The 21704-nt window shown below is 41.5% G+C and overlaps 1 protein-coding gene across 8 annotated transcripts; it reads right to left on the bottom strand.

Moving 5' to 3' along the window:
* Positions 1-78: 78 nt before the first annotated feature.
* LOC106577449 (inhibitor of growth protein 2) lies at positions 79-19768 on the bottom strand. Of its 8 annotated transcripts, XM_082965057.1 has the most exons (5): positions 19454-19589; positions 12852-13035; positions 8519-8627; positions 3855-3918; positions 79-3475 (listed from the first exon to the last, which is right to left on the bottom strand). In XM_082965057.1, the coding sequence occupies exons 4-5, from the start codon at positions 3874-3876 to the stop codon at positions 2769-2771; spliced, it is 729 nt and encodes a 242-aa protein (XP_082821183.1). In that variant the 5' UTR covers positions 3877-3918; positions 8519-8627; positions 12852-13035; positions 19454-19589; the 3' UTR covers positions 79-2768. The 8 variants fall into 8 exon arrangements, with proteins under 8 accessions (XP_082821183.1, XP_045557221.1, XP_045557222.1 ...); XM_045701265.2 differs by lacking the exon at positions 12852-13035 and having other exon boundaries at positions 19454-19768; XM_045701266.2 differs by lacking the exon at positions 3855-3918.
* Between the last annotated feature and the right edge of the window lie 1936 nt (positions 19769-21704).

The following is a 21704-nucleotide window of genomic DNA, read 5'->3' as shown; positions in this document are numbered from 1 at the left end:
TCCTGTCTGTCCTCTTCCCTGATACCCACGTCCAGTAGTAGCGAGGATGAAGACAAATTGGACAGCCAGAGACGCATGTAGGAGTGGAGTTTGTTTTGGGGAACTTTATTTCTTTGTGATACTCATGTTATTTATGAGTATTTGGAAATATCTTTACTTACTGAAACACTTCAGTTTAACAATATGACCTGAAAAGCAGAAGAATGGAATGTAAAATGTATATTTCAAGAAAAAGGATTCAAGTCAAATTTTATTGGTCGCATACACTTACTTAGCAGATGTTATTGCGGGTGTAGCGAAACCGATATAAAAGTAATAAATTGGTTCCCCTCTCACCAGTATAACTTTGTTTTAATGGATATACAGAAAACGTAGACTGTCTCCACAAATATGAAATCCCATTCCAGACAGACCATCACTTTTTAGCAAATTAGAGTGCTGCACCTGTGGATGGTCAATTGAAATGACAGTTGGGAAATCATAAAATAACCTAAAATATGAAATTCGTGTGAAATCCCAACTCAGATGAACACTTCACAGAAACAGCGCAAACTACCCCTCTCTCAGCCATACAAAATAAAAAACATTGCACAACCAGCTATTTAGCCCCGCCATGAATCGAGACGCACTGATTTGGGACAGACTTATTTAAAACACATAAGAAATTAAAAGCTTACTCAACTAAGAAAAATGGGCCAAACATAATGTATACATTTTTTACAAAAAGGACATCATTCATTCAGATACATTACATCAAATCAACATTTCCAAATTGGCTAGTAAGCCAAAATTTGCTTTTCGAGTTAACCTGTTAGGGCTAGGGGGCAGTATTGACACGGCTGGATAAAAAACGTACCCGATTTAATCTGGTTACTACTCCTGCCCAGTAACTAGAATATGCATATAATTATTGGCTTTGGATAGAAAACACCCTAAAGTTTCTAAAACTGTTTGAATGGTGTCTGAGTATAACAGAACTCATATGGCAGGCAAAAACCTGAGAAGATTTCATGCAGGAAGTGGCCTGTCTGACAAGGTGTCGTTCTTCTTGTCTCTGTTTATTGAAGAGTGAGGATCTTAGCTGTCTCGTGACACTTCCTACGGCTGCCATAGGTTCTCAGAAGGCGGCAAAATGTTGAATCATGGCTTTGCAGGCTCTGGCTGAAACAAAGTAGCGCGTTTGGGTAGTGGCTGGTTACAGTACTGTGAGACTCAGGCTCGTGCCCGCGTCGACCGAAAGCTTTGTTTTCTTTCCTCTGTTTAGCTAAATGGACATTCCCGGTCGGAATATTATCGCTTTTTTACGAGAAAAATGGCATAAAAATGGATTTTAAACAGCGGTTGACATGCTTAGAAGTACGGTAATGGAATATTTAGATTTTTTTTGTCACGAATTGCGCCATGCGCGCGACCCTGATTTACCATTTCGGATAGTGTCTGGGACGCACGAACAAAACGCCGCTACATTTACATTTAAGTCATTTAGCAGACGCTCTTATCCAGAGCGACTTACAAATTGGTGCATTCACCTTATAATATCCAGTGGAACAACCACTTTACAATAGTGCATCTAAATCTTTTAAGGGGGGTTAGAAGGATTACTTTATCCTATCCCAGGTATTCCTTAAAGAGGTGGGGTTTCAGGTGTCTCCGGAAGGTGGTGATTGACTCCGCTATTCGGATATAACGATGGATTATTTTGGACCAAACCAACATTTGTTATTGAAGTAGCAGTCCTGGGAGTGCATTCTGACGAAGACAACAAAAGGTAATCAAACTTTTGTAATAGTAAATCTGATATTGGTGAGTGCTAAACTTGCCGGGTGTCTAAATAGCTAGCCCGTGATGGCTGGGCTATGTACTTAGAATATTGCAAAATGTGCTTTCACCAAAAAGCTATTTTAAAATCGGACATGTCGAGTGCATAGAGGAGTTCTGTATCTATAATTCTTAAAATAATTATGCTTTTTGTGAACTTTTATCGTGAGTAATTTAGTAAATTGTTAGTGAATTCGCCGGAAGTTTGCGGGGGGTATGCTAGTTCTGAACGTGACATGCTAATGTAAAAAGCTGGTTTTTGATACAAATATGAACTTGATTGAACAAAACATGCATGTATTGTATAACAATGTCCTAGGGTTGTCATCTGATGAAGATCATCAAAGGTTAGTGCTGCATTTAGCTGTCTTCTGGGTTTTTGTGACATTATATGCTAGCTTGAAAAATGGGTGTCTGATTATTTCTGGCTTGGTACTCTGCTGACAATCTAATGTTTTGCTTTCGTTGTAAAGCCTTTTTGAAATCGGACAGTGTGGTTAGATTAACGAGAGTCTTGTCTTTAAATAGCTGTAAAATAGTCATATGTTTGAGAAATTGAAGTAATAGCATTTCAAAGGTTTTGAAAATCGCACCACAGGATTCAACTGGCTGTTACGTAGGTGGGACGAATTCGTCCCGCCTAGCCCAGAGAGGTTAAGTAACACAGGATACAGACAGAAGATGGCAGCTTAGGCGGAGGATCCTTACAGTCAACATCGGACTTCGCAAAACAACATTTAGGCTTCAGTGTGAGTCGCCAGTATTGTATCAGCACCAGTTCAGTATTGGTCAAGTCCTTTACTCAGAGTAAGCGCTGCTGGAAATAGTGTTCGCTTGCTCTCAGAACTTTACATTTCGTCATCCCTTGAATGAATCACTTTGGTAAACTCAACGCTCAGTTCAACAATGTTCCGAGAGGAAAGGGACAACGGACGGAGGACTTGTAACTACTACCTGGACCTCCGGTCCTTTTTGTTCTTGTCCAGGTTTTTGTCCATAGTCTTTTCGTTGTCCCCTCTGCACTTGGGACAGAACCACTTCCCCTTGGGCTTGTAGGTGAGCCCCACGCAGGAGAAGTGGAACCACTCGATGGGGCACGCGTCGTTATCGCAGCCGATCATCTCGCCGTATGACACCTGCTCGCACAGGCAGTAGGTGGGCTCATTGGGGTCGATGGTGAACTCCACGGGCGAGGAGTCGCGCTCCTGCTTGGCCTTGCGCTTCTTCTTCTTGGCCGACTTGGACCTTTTCTCCCGCGGCTGCAGGGGCAGCTCATCCGCCGGGTCGTCCATCACCGCTCCATTCCCCGAGGTGTGGTGGGAGTCACGGCTCTCACTGTTGCGCTGGCGTCTCGGCCGGCGTGCAGAGGAACGCTCGGCAGGGGTGGACACCGCCGCCTCCTGGACAGAACTGGAGCGCCGCTCGGTGATGACCCGCTCACTGATCTCGCTGGGCTCCTGGAGGCAGAGGGAGTCCATCTGGCGGGAACGGTTCTCTACCAGCTCAGTCATCTGGGTAACCACATGGATCTTCTCGTCGCCGAGCTCCTGGCTACTGATGAGGGCCCGCTGCAGCTGGATCTGAAGCCTCTTACGCTGTGCCGCATCCTGCTCGCCCTGGTAACGCTCGTAGACATCGTCAACCTCCTTCAGGACCTCTGCAAAGCACACAGAATGAGAAAAAAGTTGTCAGGATGGGTGTCTCCTGCATTTGTTTAGTTACTGAGTAGAATAATCATGAGGGATTAAATAATATGACACTAGCAGTCAGTGGGCAGGGAAAATGTAAGTGCTCATTAAGGACCCTGGTAGGAACAGGGGAAAAATGCATGATAAATTTGGTGAGCACAATTTTATGCATGTATAAAATAGCTACTGCAAAACTCTGGGAGCACTGGAAATCCCCTAATAGCAATCTGACAAACGAGTAATGAGCTGGAAAATGTGTGCCGGTGTCCTAGCTAGCAGCCTCAATGGCTGTGGGCACGGCCTGTAGGAAGTCACGTGTAGGCTTGGGCTGTATCCAGATTTTCATACCATCATTCTGTTCTTCTGCCATCCTGGGAAATACGGTATTACCAGCATAGAACACAAGGGGGCACTAAAATAAAAAATAAATAAAAAAACATTGGCCGTATATTACCAGAATGCTAACAAAATTAGCACAAGTAATTGCGAAATCACATACAAGCGAAAAATGATTAATTCCAAAGACAGGTAAATCCAGCTCATAGAAGCATAGCTAGTAGCTACCGAATGTCATTTTCGGTGAGTGTGGACATTTACAAGTGAAAAAGACAAATTGTCCAAATGAATAAAGTTGTGATTCATGGTTTTCTGATGGAAGCAGAGGGGAGAAGAATGGAGAGAGAAAAAAACACTAGTAGGAAGCATAGTGGGGGAAAAAAAGAAAAAAAAGGCAGCCGTACAGATAAAGAGCTGTTGGTGAGTAAACATATACTTTTGAATAGCATACAAGTGCAACATCAGTTCATGTGCGTCGCACAACAGACATTTAAGTGATAATGCCAGAGAAGCCGGTGTCTAGATGAAATATTGGCACGGGTGTTAAGTTGAGGGCCGGCAAGCAGTGCCAATATATCCTCCAAACACCGGCTTCTCGGGCATGATCACACACACGGTTACCAACATATTAAAATCATGATGACATTTTCATTTAAAACGTTAAATTTGATTAATTTATTCATACCATTTCATCCTTCCACAAGACATAGTCCCAACTAGGGTTGCACATTTTGGGGAATAATCAGAGGTGGAAACTTTGTAAATTAATATTAATACCATTTAAATGTAGATTTTTTTTTTTGCATTGGATATATTTACCATATCATATGGAGACAGAAACAAACCTTTAACCTTATCAGTAGACATAATTGCAAATAATTAAATCCTTCCAATAGAAATAAAATCAAATTTAATTTAATTAAAATGTGTCGACTCCTCACATGGGATGATTTCACTGAACAAAAGGGAATATTGAATGATCCATCGCATCTCCCAAAAACATTTTCAACATACATCTGTAAAATGATAGTCTATAAACTAAAGCTTTGGTTGTCTTCCTCTCAGGCGTCCATGTCTTCTCCCTGGACCTCCTCACTGTCCACCTCTTGAATATCATATTCTGAGACCTCATCTTCACTGTCACTTTACAACCTTGTTGAGGATGGCTCATTGTCAGGCTCAAAAAGCCTCAAATTTGCCCGGATGGCCACCAATTTTTTAACCCTTGTATTGGTCAGCTTGTTGCGTGCTTTGGTGTGTGTGTTCTCAAACAAGGACCAGATGCGCTGTGAGGCAACTGATGTTGGTGAGATTTGGAGGATGATGGAGGCATCAAGGGAAAGAGCCTCAGATCCACAAAAACCCTTCCACCAGGTGGCTGATGAGATATGTTGGCACGACTGCCATATTGCATCTCCATCCCAAAGCCCTTGCTTAGAAGTGTACTTCGCCAGACTGCCAAGAACCCTGTCCTCATCCAGGCCAAGGTGGCGAGACAGTAGTGATGACGCCATAGGCCTTGTTGATCTCTGCGTCAGACAGGATGCTCTTGCCAGCATACTTGGGGTCCAACATGTATGCTGCGGCGTGTATGGGCTTCAGGCAGAAGTCTTCACTTTTTGATGTATTTCAGAAGTGCAGTTTCCTCTGCTTGGAGCAACAGTGAAGTGGGCAGGGCAGTACGGATTTCTTCTCTTCCATCTGCAAGCAGAGTCTGAACATCAGACAGGATGGCATTGTCTTCCTCAATCCGTGCAATGGCTACTGCAATAGGTTTCAGCAGTTTCCGGAGACTGTCAAACATGATAACATCACCCCAACAAGCGTTGCTGGGCAGCTTCAATGCGGTGCACTTATTCTTCTCACTTTGCTTGGTGAGGTAGATTGCTGCGAGAACTTGATGACCCTTCACATACCTAAACATTTCCTTGGCCCTCTTATAGTGTGTATCCATTGTTTTCAGTGCCATGTTGTCCTTGAGGAGCAGATTGAATGCATGAGCAGCACAGCCAATGGGTGTGATGTGAGGGTAGAACTTCTCCACTTTAGACCAAGCAGCCTTCATGTTCACAGCATTGTCTGTCACCAATACAAATACCTTCTGTGGTCCAAGGTCATTGATGACTGTCTTCAGCTCATCTGCAATGTAGAGACAGCGTGTCTGTTGTCCCTCTTGTCTGTGCTCTTGTAGAATACTGGTTGAGGGGTGGAGATACAATGAGGGAAAAAAGTACTTGATCCCCTGCTGATTTTGTACGTTTGCCCACTGACAGAAATTATCAGTCTATAATTTTAATGGTAGGTTTATTTGAACAGTGAGAGACAGAATATCAAAGAAATCCAGAAAAAACATGTCAAAAATGTTATAAATTGATTTGCATTTTAATGAGGGAAATAAGTATTTCACCCCTCTGCAAAACATAACTTAGTACTTTGTGATTGCCAACAAGGGTTTTGCCACCGAGGGCAGACATTTCTTGTAGTTGACCACCAGGTTTGCACACATCTCAGGAGGGATTTTGTCCCACTCCTCTTTGCAGATCTTCTCCAAATCATTAAGGTTGAGGGTGACGTTTGGCAACTCGAACCTTCAGCTCCTTCCACAGATTTTCTATGGGATTAAGGTCTGGAGACTGGCTAGGCCACTCCAGGACCTTAATGTGCTTCTTCTTGAGCCACTCCTTTGTTGCCTTGGCCGTGTGTTTTGGGTCATTGTCATGCTGCAATACCCATCCACAACCCATTTTCAATGCCCTGGCTGAGGGAAGGAGGTTCTCACCCAAGATTTGACGGTACATGACCCTGTCCATCGTCCCTTTGATGCGGTGAAGTCGTCCTGTCCCCTTAGCAGAAAAACACCCCCAAAGCATAATGTTTCCACCTCCATGGTTGACGTTGGGGATGGTGTTCTTGGAGTCATAGGCAGCATTCCTCCTCCTCCAAACACGGCGAGTTGAGTTGATGCCAAAGAGCTCCATTTTGGTCTCATCTGACCACAACATTTTCACCGTTGTCCTCAATCATTCAGATGCTCATTGGCAAACTTCAGACGGGCATGTATATGTGCTTTCTTGAGCAGGGGACCTTGCGGGCGCTGCAGGATTTCAGTCCTTCACGGCGTAGTGTGTTACCAACTGTTTTCTTGGTGACTATGGTCCCAGCTGCCTTGAGATCATTGACAAGTTCCTCCCGTGTAGTTCTGGGCTGATTCCTCACCGTACTCATGATCATTGCAACTCCACGAGGTGAGATCTTGCATGGAGCCCCAGGCCGAGGGAGATTGACAGTTCTTTTGTTTCTTCCATTTGCGAATAATCGCACCAACTGTTGTCACCTTCTCACCAAGCTGCTTGGTGATGGTCTTGTAGCCCATTCCAGCTTTGTGTAGGTCTACAATCTTGTCCCTGACATCCTTGGAGAGCTCTTTGGTCTTGGCCATGGTGGAGAGTTTGGAATCTGATTGATTGATTGCTTCTGTGGACAGGTGTCTCTTATACAGGTCACAAACTGAGATTAGGAGCACTCCCTTTAAGAGTGTGCTCCTAATCTTGGCTCGTTACCTGTATAAAAGACACCTGGGAGCCAGAAATCTTTCAGATTGAGAGGGGGTCAAATACTTATTTCCCTCATTAAAATGCAAATCAATTTATAACATTTTTGACATGCGTTTTTGTTGTTCTGTCTCTCACTGTTCAAATAAACCTACCATTAAAATTATAGAGTGATAATTTCTTTGTCACGGGGCAAACGTACAAAATCAGCAGGGGATCAAATACTTTTCCCCCCCTCACTGTATAGTTAATTATTCCTTGCCCACGAACATTCGACCACCCATCAGAGATGATTGCAATATAGGTCTGCTTTCTCTATGATTTGCTTGACCTTCACTTGAACTCTGAACTCTGCATCCAGCAAATGATTAGATAAAGCATGTCTGGTTGGAGCAGTGCATACTGGGCAAAGTCCATTCAGAAATCTCTTCCAATACACGTTGCCTGTGAGCATCTGAGGTGAACCAGTTGCATACACAGCTCGAGCAAGACATTCAACATTTCTCTATGTTCCTCCATTGATTCAACAAAAACTTCTGATTCCAGGAGGACCATGAGCTGTTGCTATTGATAATGTGCCCGATTCATCATTTTCCCCTCGAATAGAAGTAGAGGGACTTTTGTCAGAGGTTGCTTGTTGTGAGCGCCGAGGGAACTTCATGCACTTGGCCAGATGATTCTGCATCTTTGTTGCATTCTTCACATATGATTTGGCACAGTATTTTCCCATGTACACAGCTTTTCCTTCTACATTAGCTGCAGTGAAATGTCTCCACACATCAGATGGTGCCCTTGGCACTATCCTGTAAAGATTATAATTTTTGGGGGTAAAAAATAAAAATACAATTCCATGTACAGATAAATAGTTAAGCAGTTATACAATTCCTCTGTAAGAAATGTTTTAAAATGAAACGTATGGAAACAGGTGAATTAACACTCAGCAGGCTCAAGCAAGCTAAAACCCACATGGTAGCAACAACTAACTAGCAGAAATTGTTAAGTTAGAAATGATTTAAATACACTTTGCTGTAGTCTACTATTTACTATTTTTTATTTCAATCATGTCACAAAAAAAAAAATAAAATAAATAAAATCACCCCACCCAGTATTGTAATCAAAACTTACCAGAAAGCATGTAGTCCTTGGCTCAGACAGTGTAGTGGTGTGGGCTCAATAGAATCTCATTAGTGTGCAAGATCTTGAGAATCAGCTGTACACGTGATGGAAGAATGCACTGCACATGTAATGGAAGAATGCATTGTTGCATGCAGAGGGTTGCAATTCCATTGAATTGGGGATAGTTTAACCAAAATATCCCACAATACCTAAGATTGCCTTGTGTATCCCACAAAAAAAAGGTTCCCTGTTATAAACTAACTTTTATGATGAATTTAAGCAAAAATTCCCAAAGTTCCCAGGATTAACTTCCCATGGAAAACTTCCGTAAAAATGGAAATTTACTGGAAAGTTTCTGATCCTTTGCAACCATAGTCCTGACACGAATCTAGGGTTTCTACCCAAGTCAGCTGGTCATTTGTTCTATCGATTGGTAGAGAAGTGACACAGTCGTTCAGTTCTTTTGTATCCACGGACGCGACCCAGTCGTTCGTTCTAAATGTTCTTTTGCCACACTGGCTGGCAACGTTCTTATCCCTTGTTTGCTTGCTAGCCAGCTAACTCAGTCACGTCAAAATTTGCAGCCAGAATAACAGAAAAGTAGCTGCGTTTGCATAAACTTTTCTAGCGTCATTTGGATACATCCATAACAATGAGCTAATGAAGCAAGAAAATGGCATAGAAAATGTGCTCACTCGTCAGGGCACTAGCCAACAACATCACCTCAGCTGAAGCTGGAAAGACTGCAAACTAGCTGCACTTCGTTTTGTTTGACATTTTTTCAATGACATTTCTTATATATAAAAATGATGCCAGCTGATTCATGATTTTGACTTGCTGAGAAACGCTGCCTGCCTCGTCCTGACATATTCATTACTATGTGACTGCTGGAGATCGAATTTGAATACTAAAACAATGTTGTAAATGTTGGAGAGACAGACAAGGTTTATACAATACAAAAGAAACGTGAGAATGTCTTGATACTTTTTATAATGGTCACGTTCGTAAATTGCTTGGCTGGGCTGATGAGACAGTGGATTGCACAGTCAGATGGAACAGAGTAAATAGGCATTTTTACATCATAGATTTAGCTGGTGGTAACTTGTGGAATAGACACCGGCTGGAATGCGGTTTTAACCTCTTTGGCCTAGGGGGCAGAAATTTGACATCTGGATGACAAGCATGCCCAAAGTAAACTGCCTGTTACTCAGGCCCAGAAGCTAGAATATGCATATAATTGGTAGATTTGGATAGAAAACACTAACTCTAAAGTTTCTAAAAAAACTTAAAATAATGTCTGCGAGTATAACAGAACTGATATGGCAGGCAAAAACCCCAAGGACAAACCATCCAGAAAAAGAGAATTCAGCCCACCACAGATTCCAAATGGCTGTCATTTTTAATATGAAGGGAAAACCTCCGATTGCAGTTTCTAGGGCTTCCACTAGATGTCAAGAATTTCAGGCTGGTTTTTGGAAAAATTTGCTAGAATTTGAAGTTTTTCTAAGTGGCTCCTATTTTGGCTGCAGTGTTTTCACACGTGTGGATGAGAGCGCATACTTGTTCATCTCCGGTAAAGACAATAACAATTCTCCGTCTTAAATTTGATCGTTTATTTACGTATTAGGGTACCTGAGGTTTGATTATAAACGATGTTTGACTTGTTTGGAGAAGTTTATAGGTAACGTTTGGGATTCATTTTGAAGGAGGAAAACCGGTGGATTATTGAATGAAGCGCGCCAGCTAAATTGAGTTTATGGTTATAAAGAAGGACTTTATCGAACAAAAGGACCAATTGTGATGTAGCTGGAACCTTTTGGAGTGCCAACAGAAGAAGATCTTCAGAGGTAAGGCATTTATTTTATCGCTATTTCTGACTTTCGTGGCGCACCTGCCTGGTTGGAAAATGTTTTTAATGCTTTTGTGTGCTGGGCACTGTCCTCAGATAATCGCATGGTGTGCTTTCGCCGTAAAGCCTTTTTGAAATCAAACAGCGGCTGGATTAACAAGAAGTTAAGCTTTATTCTGATGTATCACACCTGTATTTTCATGAATGTTAAATATGACTATTTCTGTAATTTCAGTTTCGCGCTCTGCAATTTCACCGGAAGTTGTCGAAATGGGACGCTAGCATCCCACTGATGCGCAAGAAGTTAACCAATCAGCATTCAGGATTAGGCCCACCCGTTGTATAAACAATGCTATGGACTCAACAGCTCCCGCATTCTCCAGTTAAATATTTACAAACAAAACTGGTTCAACTGTTCTGGGAAACTACGGTAAGCTTCATAATGTAAAATTATGTGACAGGTAAAATGAAGAACAGAATCTACTTTCTCTCTTAACGTATTGCACAAGTTGACAGGTGTAAAACTTAACTAGCCACAAAAATTCACATTTATTGAAATGTTAAAATATAGGTTGACAGCATTTCCCTTAATTAAAATATTTAAAAAATAAAAAATGAGGTAAAAAAAGACTGCAGTTTTGAAACTGCAGTCGACTATGGTACTTTGGACGCAGTAATTTCGTTTGGAAAGTATTCAGACCCCTTGACTTTTTCCACACTTTATTACGTTAGTCTTTTTTTTTTTTTAATTCCACCAATCATGTTTTCAAATGTATTAAAAAAACAAAAACAGAAATAACTGATATAACTAAGTATTCGGACCCTTTGCTAGGAGACTTGAAATTGAGCTCAGGTGCATCCTGTTTCCATTGATCATCCTTAGGATGTTTCTACAACTTGATTGGAGTCCACCTGTGGTAATTTCAATTGATTGGACATGATTTGGAAATGCACACACCTGTCTATATAAGGTCCCACAGTTGACCGTGCATGTCAGCGCACAAACCAAACCATGAGGCCGAAGGAATTGTCCTTAGAGCTCCGAGACAGGATTGTGTCAAGGCACAAATCAGTGGAAGGGTACAACAACAACAACAAAAATGTCTGCAGCACTGAAGGTCCCCAAGAACTTAGTGGCCTCCATTCTTAAATGGAAGAAATGTGGAACCACCAAGACTCTTCATAGAGCTGTCCGCCCGGCAAACGGGGAAGAAGGGCCTTAGGAAGGTAACTAAGAACCCGATGGTCACTGACCGAGCTCTAAAGTTCCTCTGTGGAGATGAGAACCTTCCAGAAGGACAACCATCTCTGCAGCACTCCACCAAATCAGGCCTTTATGGTAGAGTGGCCAGACGGAAACCACTCCTCAGTAGAAAGGCACATGACAGCCCGCTTGGAGTTTGCCAAAACGCACTTAAAGGACTCTCTTGAATTCTTAGGCCTGCATGCCATCCGTGACATCTGGAGGAAACCTGGCACCATCCCTATGGTGAAGCATGATGGTGGAAAAATCAAGCTGTGGGGATGTTTTTCAGCAGCCGGAACTGGGAGACTAGTCAGGACTGAGGGAAAGATGAACAGAGCAAAGTATAGCAAGATCCTTATAGCAAGATCCTCCAGAGCGCTCAGGACCTCAGCCTGGGGCAAAGGTTCACATTCCAACAGTATAACAACCCTAAGCACACAGCCAATACAATGGAGGAGTGACTTCGGGACAAGTCTCTGAATGTCCTCGAGTGGCACAGCCAGAGACCGGACTTGAACCCGATCTAACATTTCTGGAGAGACCTGAATATAGCTGTGTAGCAATGCTCCCCATCCAACCTGACAGAGCTGGAGAGGATCTGCAGAGAAGAATGGAAGAAACTCCCCAAATACAGGTGTGCCAAGCTTGTAGCATCATATCCAAGGCTGTAATCGCTGCCAAAGGTGCTTCAACAAAAAATAAAATCCTGTGTTTGCTTTGTCATTACTGGGTAGTGTTTAGAATAAGGAAGAAAAACAATTTAATTAATTTCAGGGTAAGGCTGCAATGTAACAAAATCTGAAAAAAGTCAAGGGGTCTGAATACTTTCCGAATGCACCAGCCACCCTAGTCAGACTATTCTCTCTGTTACCGCATTCCGGTACCAGAGCGCCAAGTCTAGGTCCAAAAGGATTAACAGCTTCTACTCCCAAGCCATAAGACTTCTGAACAGCTAATCAAATGGCTACGCAGACTATTTGCATTGACCCCCCCCCCATTTTTACACTGCTGCTACGCTGTTTATTATCTATGCATAGTCACTAGGGATGCACTGATTGAAATTTTGGCCCGATATTTTCCTTGCAAAAAAAACAAAAAACAAAACCGATACCAGATATTTTACATTTTTGCGGCCTTAAGCACTCTAGTACAGTTAAATAGTTGAAACACACACACCAAAAAGTTAGTTGGCATTTACATTTGTCCCCAATACCAGTAAAACATCAAAACCTATTTCTTTCACTTACTTGCCGTTTCGTTCATTTGTCCAGTCTCAACCAGGATATCATGTCAAGCGGTGAAGTTTCAGCTCTGTCTGTGGCATCTCCGTCTGTGGCCTCTCGTCATCGGTGTGCGTTTCCATCTTGTCCAGCTGTGTCTAACATTTCACGTAAACCCTGTTTGTCTGCATCGAAATAGCGGTCCTTGTACCTAGCATCAAGCATGGTGGCAACACAGTAGAGGCTCAGAGAGAATGCCACCGAATCGCTTGTTCACAGCCTATAGTTGATTACTTTTCCAAATGAACAAAAATGCCAACACAGACCGTCGGGTTGAGCAGGCGTTTCAATGCCATGACAGGGTATCACGTCTGCTGAAGACGCAGTTGAGCTTATTTCTCGAGTCAGTTGTTCGAATGGAGCTAAGAGTGTTCATGTTTCAAACGTGATATTGAAATGTTAGCAGCGGAATGAGAACCAGCACATTCTTGAGCATGCAATATGGTTTTCCTCAGTATGAAATCCTCGTCGACCCACTGTGCTGTCAGACTCAATGCTCATGGGGCTGACGTCGCTGGTCCAAATGTCAGTCATGAAGCAATAGCAAGTAGCTCATGCATGCGAGTTTCAACAATACTGTATAACTCCGGTAGGGCAACATCTGAAAAATAGCACCTACTTGGTAGTGTGTACCGGTGCTCGACCCGTCGGCGAAAGCCAACATCATCCACAAAAGAGAACGGTTGATTGTCAAGGGCAATGAATTTTATTATCTTGGCGTTAGTCGATTTCGCCTTAGTTGTATTGCTGAAATGTTCTTACTCTTTCAAATGACTGCTCGATCCACACAGCAGGCAATTGTGGGCTAGGTTAGGAATGCTGTGTTGCATGGGTAGCGCTATATCAACCTACACCACTGTTCAACAGTTTGGGGTCACTTAGAAATGTCCTTGTTTTTTAAAGAAATGCACATTTTTTCCCCCATTAAAATATCAAATTGATCAGAAATAGTGTAGACATTGTAAATGTTGTAAATGACTATTTTAGCTGGGAACAGCTGATTTATGGAATATCTACATAGGCGTACAGAGGCCCATTATCAGCAACCATCACGGTCTGTGTTCCAATGGCACATTGTGTTAGCTAATCCAAGTTTATCACTTTAAAAGGCTAATTGATCATTAGAAAACCCTTTTGCAATTATGTTAGCACAGCTGAAAACTGTTCTGATTAAAGATGCAATAAAACTGGCCTTTAGACTAGTTGAGTATCTGGAGCATCAGAATTTGTGGGTTTGATTACAGGCTCAAAATGGCCAGAAACAAAGTACTTTCTAATGAAACTAGTCAGTCTATTCTTGTTCTGAGAAATGAAGGCCATTCCATGTGGGAATTGTGTCCTGAACGCACGAACAAAACGCCGCTATTTGGATATAACTATGGATTATTTGGAACCAAACCAACATTTGTTGTTGAAGTAGAAGTCCTGGGAGTGCATTCTGACGAAGAACAGCAAAGGTAATCCAATTTTTCTTATAGTAAATCTGAGTTTGGTGAGTGTCAAAATAGCTAGCCTGTGATGGCCGGGCTACGTACTCAGAATATTGCAAAATGTGCTTTCACCGAAAAGCTATTTTAAAATCGGACACCGCGATTGCATAAAGGAGTTCTGTATCTATAATTCTTAAAATAATTATGTTTTTTGTGAACATTTATCGTGAGTAATTTAATAAATTCACCGGAAGTGTTCGGTGGGAATGCTAGTTCTGAACGTCACATGCTAATGTAAAAAGCTGGTTGATATAAATATGAACTTGATTGAACAAAACATGCATGTATTGTATAACATAATGTCCTAAGATTGTCATCTGATGAAAATCATCAAAGGTTAGTGCTGCATTTAGCTGTGGTTTGGGTTTATGTGACATTATATGCTAGCTTGAAAAATGGGTGTCTGATTATTTCTGGCTGGGTACTCTCCTGACATAATCTAATGTTTTGCTTTCGTTGTAAAGCCTTTTTGAAATTGGACAGTGTGGTTAGATTAACGAGAGTCTTGTCTTAAATGGTGTAAAATAGTCATATGTTTGAAAAATCCGAAAACTTCCATTTTCGAGGAGTTTGTATTTCGCGCCACGCCCTATCATTGGATATTGGAGCGGTGTTCCGCTAGCGGAACGTCTAGATGTAAGAGGTTAATATTTTATCAACGTTTATGACGAGTATTTTTATAAATTGTAGTGCTGATTCACCGGCAGTTTTGGGGGAAATACATTTTCTGAACGTCACGCGCCAATGTAAAAATGTTTTGGGATATAAATATGAACTTGATAGAACAAAAAAATGCATGTATTGTCTAACAATGTCCTAGGAGTGACATCTGATGAAGATTGTCAAAGGTTAGTGCATAATTTTAGCTGGTTTTCTGCTTTTGGTGACGCCTGTCCTTGCATTGAAAATGGCTGTGTAATTTTTTGTCTATGTACTGTCCTAACATAATCGAACTTTATGCTTTCGCCGTAAAGCCTCTTTGAAATCGGACAATGTGGTTAGATTAAGGAGATGTTTATCTTTCAAATGGTGTAAAATAGTTGATTGTTTGAGAAATTGAAATTATTAGATTTTTGCTGTTTTGAATTTCGCGCCATGCTATCTTGTCAAGCAATCCCGTTACCGGGATGAGAACGGGAAGGGGTCCCAGAGGTTAAACTAGACATCGGGCCGACGCCAACACTTTTAGCTAATAATCGGCCAATTCCGATATGCTTACCGATATGTCATGCATCCCTAACTTTAACACTTGTTTTTCTTAAAACTGCATCGTTTGTTAAGGGCTTGTAAGTATGCATTTCACTGTAATGTCTGTTGTATTCGGCACATGCGACACATTTTATTTGAATTTAAATGACTATGAAGTGGCAGCTGCAGAGATGAACTGCGCATGGGTTTTGAAAGTAGACTAATTTGAGAAGGCCCAATTAATTTCAACAGTTTACATTTGAATTTTACTTAATTCTACCTAGAACAAGTGGCTTTGTGTTAGAGCCCATTTCTTCCTATTCAGTAAGAGGTAGGACTACATAATTGACAAAACTAGAGTGTACTATCCATTGATTTTGTCAGCCAATTCCTTCAGTCACCATGCACTCCTTAAATATCAGTGAATATGAAGTGCTTGATGTGTTAAGTTAAAACCAGGGCTTGAATTGAAGGGGTGAGGGTATTGTGGCTTTTGTTAAAGAAAATGACTAAAAGCATAGACCTACCCTTTTTTAGCTAAGTATTTGATAAGAAAAATATATATGGACCTGATTATATAAAGCGATCTATAACAACGCTTTATACTAGAAACAAGCTGTAAAATGCCGGGAAAAGACTATGCATATGGGATATTGGTTAGTCTATGACATTCAGAGGCTGTGCTACAACCTTCTATAGCCAAGGACACCATTTTTTTTTTAAACTTTGCTTGGAAACTAATGTGTGATTCTGTCACTATCAATTGATGTTTGACATTTCAACAGGCTATTGAACAAAATACTAACTCCAAATCAGTCAGGAGCAAGCCTAAGGAGAAACAAAAATGTATTTAGGAAATAAATTGTGTAGCATTCGTGACACGCTACAGGCTGGCAGGAGTGCTCAGCATTAACAGCAGTTCAACAACATGCCTATAAAAATGACAATTTTAGGCTATATAAAATGAAAAAGAAATAATAATTATGAAAAAGAAATGCCTTAGGCTATACAGTGCCTTTTGAATTCACTTTTAGAAACTTGAGTTTGGCCAGTCTTTGGTTTGAGGATCATGCGCTGTTTGTTAAATTTAGCCTAGCAGATGCTATTATATTCCCATGCCCCAATCAGTCAACACAAATCTATTTTGTAACAACAATATCATGGAATAAAGTGAAAAAGAGTTTCCCAAATAAAAAAAGTTACAAGTGCATATAGGTCTACCTGATGACATGCGGCTGCTGTGTTAAAGAAATACCTTTTTCTCGATTTCATTGATGATCAGATACTTCAGATGTGGTTTTAAAAGATTGCTTGTCTCCAGTCATGTAAAACGACATCGAATTGCATGAAATGTGTTTATAAAAAGGCTAATTATTCTCGGAATACAAATAAGATATCCATTATAATAAAAACACTGCATGAATATCTTTTCACCCCTACCATTGTCTAGGGTGGTCAGTGACTCTGCAACCTTCTTTGTCAAGGCTGGTCTGTCCTAGGAGTGAGGATAAACGGTAGGCATGTTCTCTGCTATTTTTTTATTATTATTTTGGGTATATGGGAGGGTCACTTGTCTTTTTTCAAGCGTTCAGGGAGGGTCGGGTAAAAATGTATTTTACTCTAGGGAAGGCCATTATTATTTTTTTCCCAAAAGTCCGATTTTCTCCAGGTATCCCTCATCACAAATAACACAGTCCCTAACTTAAAAATGACTCATGGGGTACGACAGTTGAACAAAGCTCATCAGAACCCAAAAAATAAACTTGTTTTACTCCAATGGTTTGTAAATAAAATGTAAACAAATGCTATATAGCCTCAAAACATGGTTAAAACTATAATTGTGATATCAGGTATGGTCAATCCTTGCATCCATAGCCATCAATGAATTTGATAGTGATTACATTTCTCCAGCACCATCCTTCAGCTTTTTAACAAACAAGGTGTGGGGAGGCTGATTTTTTTTATAGTTTCTACTGCTGATTTAACAATCCCTTGAAAACGGCACGCAGTTGTCAATGGTTTTAGTGGAGCTGGGGATCTCCTTGCCCCCCACAGCAGCCAAATCGAATGCTCTGCACCGTATTGTGACGTTTTATTGAACGACCGACTCGCGTCATAAGGAATTCCCCTCGACCACACACACAAATTGGGGGAAACCAAGTTTTTTTTTTTTTTTTTACATTGACTCCTGCTGTAAAAGAGCTAACTTTGTTGTCGATGTTTAGTTATACAGAAATAACAAAACATGCCGAAAAGCTGCTGTGTTTGTTGTTCAATGTACCTACAATTCACAATGCTCCCACATAAGGAAACAGAGCCAGCGAGAAGAGCCCTGTGGCTTCAGACTATTCGGCATGGGAGAGTGGGAAATGTAGGGAATCCAAGGAGGATACATGTAGCTATGTGTGTGGAACACATTTAATCACAGGCAATACATTTGACTTGTTTAGTATAGTCCGTTTAACGCCACTCACTACTTGTCGCTGTATAATCCATTTGTGTTGTTGCTTGTCTTAGCTAGCTTAATGTTACGGACAGAAGCTAGCTAGCACTCACGTGGCTGCTAGCACCCTCATGAAAAGGGGCATGAGGGAAGCCTTGAAATAGGTTTTTCTAAGTAGTGAGAACACTCAGGAGCAAGCAAAGTTGAAATAAAATCTTGAGACATGTACTTAAATCTAGTTTTGTCATTGACTAAAACAAGCAGACAAGAAAATTAGGTTTGAAAAAGGTAAAGTTTTTGCTGCTAGCCAATTGGGTAAACTAGGTTACCACAGGTTGTTTTCCCCACAGGTGTGCGGGGTGTTCTAATAGCCGATTCAGGAAGTGACAAAACTTTCCGCCTGAACAGGCAATAATGTCTATCTGCACACTGCGGTTACTACATGCCGCACCCACTGCCATTGTGGATGCTAGCGCTGTCTCTGGCCCACACTCCAGTACCGTAGGCGGTAGTAATGCACCAACATTGGATGCCAACTGCCGAAAGAACACCACCAAAGGAGGATGCTGCTAGTTTGCTTGGGGACAACGGTACAGTATCCTCCACTCCCACCTGACGAGCACTGCTTTCCCAGTTTTGCTAACGTTACAGCGAGGAAAGTAGTTAGCTATGGTTGCCAACCCAACCTTCGTATGGCACTACTGGGCTGTGATTACCATAGGCATAAAAGGTTTGCAGTGTGGTTAAGTTTTTAATCCGATTTTTATAGAGAAATAGTACAAATAGGCAGGCTTAGCCAGTCTGAGTTCTAGAAAGTGGCCCGATGCTTACAAAAAAAATCCCAGTCCGAGTCCAAATTCCCAGTTGTCTTGAACGTACTAGTTTCGGAAATCACCGAGTTCCCTGTTGTTTTGAACGCGGCACTGGCAAAATTCTCGTACATGGCATATTTTCATCACCAGCGTTAAGAGCGGATTGCAATAACGACCATTTCGTTTTTTCTTTCTGTTAACAGTTAACGTTACTGTTACACTACGAATTTTATATTTGTTAGTAGGCAACACTATCAACAATAAATCAACATCCCTTGTAAAATAAATATAAAACGAATGCAGATAACAGGTTTGCCAACTCGAAAGAAAGCCGTTAAACGCCACAACACCCCTCTTGTCAAAATGGCTGATCCTCTGTAACTATATCAAGCCAACTCGGACCTGACACCGGGACATGTTGAGGATAACAAATTGAAGGCATACATCGTACTCGAAAGACTAAACTATCTATATTTCAGCACATAAAAAAAAAAAACTTGCTTTCAATGCTAACTAGTGTGTGGAACATTAACTAAAGTGGATCGGGAATTTGCCAATCCAGCACACCCAGTTTTGGTAATTGTATCGTCAAACTCGCAAATCTCAGCACTAAAACAACGAGAGGAAAAACAATACCTTGATACTTTGAGTCAATTTCTCGCAGCAGAGAGACGTTTCTTTGTATATCCAAAGGCATGGACTCAACACATTCCAAATAATCCTCCACATAGCTGACCAGTTGTGACTTTTCCACGTTTGGATAGTGATGACCTAACATTGTTCCACCGATGCATTGAGACAATCAAGAAAACTTGTAAATAGATTTGAGATAATGCATTTTGTATGGTTTCTAATGGTTTTCTTGCGCCAGTATTGTTGCTTACTATATTCACTGGTCAGTTCACTTCAAACAGAACTGCACACAGTGCGCATGAGCACGGTGTATTCCTTTTATGGCAATGCACAGCGTTTTCGCATTTTACTTGACGGGGGGGATGGGCCATTCTTATTTCCAGCGTTTGGATTGGCTGTGAATAAAATAAAGGCCTCCTTTATTATTATGAACTTTTCCCGGGAAAGTAAACCATTAACTATTTTTAACACCATTGTTTTTTTTTAAATCATACTATTTTGGTCGACCGGTAAAATAGTTGTTCACTCCAAGTGAACGTCTGGAGGAAACCTGGTATCATCCCTACGGTGAAGCATGGTGGTGGCAGCATCATGCTGTAGAGATGGTTTTCAGTGGCAGGGACTGGGAGACTAGACAGGATCGAGGAAAAGATGAATGGAGCAAAGTACAGAGGGATCCTTGATGAAAACCTGCTCCTGAGCGCTCAGCACCTCAGACTGGGGTGGTTCACCTTCCAACAGGACAGGCCGTAATCGCTGCCAAAGATGCTTCAACAAAGTACATCTTTCAAACAAGATATTCAATGTCTGACAGGAAACCCCAAAAGCAATCATATTAAAATCAAATCAAATTGTATCGGTCACATGCGCCAAATACAACAGGTGTAGACTTTACTGTGAAATGCTTAGTTATGAGCCTATTACCAACAGTGCAGATTTAAAAAGTAGGACAAATATTTGCTAAATAAAAAAGTAAGTAACACAATAAAAACAATAACGAGGCTATATACAATGAGTACCACTACAGAGTCAATGTGCAGGGGTACGTGGTAATTGAGGTAATACAGTATGATCATGTGGGTAGGGGTAAAAGTGACTAAGCAATCAGGATATATAATAAACAGAGTAGCAGCAGTGTATATGAAAGTGTGAATGTGTGTGGCGTCAATATGCATGTGTATGTAGTGTGTCATTGTAGAGTGTGTGGGTAGAGTCTATTGAGTGTGCATAGAGCCAGTGCAAGGGAGTTCGTGCAAAACAATTAAGAGAAATAAATATCAAATCGGGTCAATATAAATTGTCCGGGTAGCCATTTGGTTAACTGTTCAGCAGTCTTATGGCTTGGGGGTAGAAGCTGTTCAGGTGCCTTTTGTTCACAGACTTGGCACTCCGATACCTCTTGCAGTGCGGTAGCAGAGAAAACACTCTATGACTTGGATGGATAGAGTCTTTGAAAATTTCTAGGGCAGGGCTCTTCAACCCTGTTCCTGGAGAGCTACTGTCCTGTAGAATTTCAGTCCAACCCTAATCGAGCGCACCTGATTCTATCAGTTAACTGGTTGACAAGCTGAATCAGGTTAGTTACAGTTGGGGTTGGAGTGAAAGCTACAGGGGGTAGCTTTCCAGGAACAAGGTTGGAGACCCATGTTCTAGGGCCTGTCACGTCTGCTCCCGCTCTTCCCTCCCCCTGGCGCTTGAGGACGCCAGGTTGCCCTGCATCACGCACTCCTGCCATCCATCACGTACACCTCATCACGCGCATCAGTGATATTGGACTCATTCATCACATATTTGTCAGTTCCCTTGCTCTGTTCCCCGCTGCTGCATTAATTGTTTTTTGTCTTTGTATTAGTTTGCTGACGCTGTTCCTGTCTCGTTCCATGTCCGTTATACATTTACATTACATTTTAGTCATTTAGCAGACGCTCTTATCCAGAGCGACTTACAGTAGTGAATGCATACATTTCATACATTTAATTTCATGCTTTTTTTTTTGTACTGGCCCCCCCGTGGGAATTGAACCCACAACCCTGGCGTTGCAAACACCATGCTCTACCAACTGAGCCACAGGGAAGCCCACATGATCCTTCTAACAGAGAGTCGTAACCCCATCTGATGGCTAAACAAACACCAAGCTGAGGGTTGGTTGTGTGAACTTGGAACAAAACAATAGGGTTGAAAGAAGATCTGTCCAGTTTGTGAACCTATATATACACTGCTCAAAAAAATAAAGGGAACACTTAAACAACACATC

This window comes from Salmo salar, chromosome 18 (genome assembly GCF_965601325.2).
Source record: "Salmo salar chromosome 18, fSalSal1, whole genome shotgun sequence".
Lineage (NCBI taxonomy): Eukaryota > Metazoa > Chordata > Actinopteri > Salmoniformes > Salmonidae > Salmo > Salmo salar.
This window is presented reverse-complemented; position numbering and strand designations above follow the sequence as displayed.

Coding starts and splice junctions, on each gene's coding strand:
- LOC106577449 (XM_014155428.3), bottom strand. CDS start 19,546: ATGTGGAGGATTATTTGGAATGTGTTGAGTCCATGCCTTTGGATATAC. Junction 3,919..19,453: donor AATTGACTCAAAGTATCAAG/GTATTGTTTTTC, acceptor TTTTTATTTTAG/TGCCCCCTTGTGTTCTATGC. Junction 3,476..3,854: donor GGCAGAAGAACAGAATGATG/GTATGAAAATCT, acceptor TGTGCTTTGCAG/AGGTCCTGAAGGAGGTTGAC.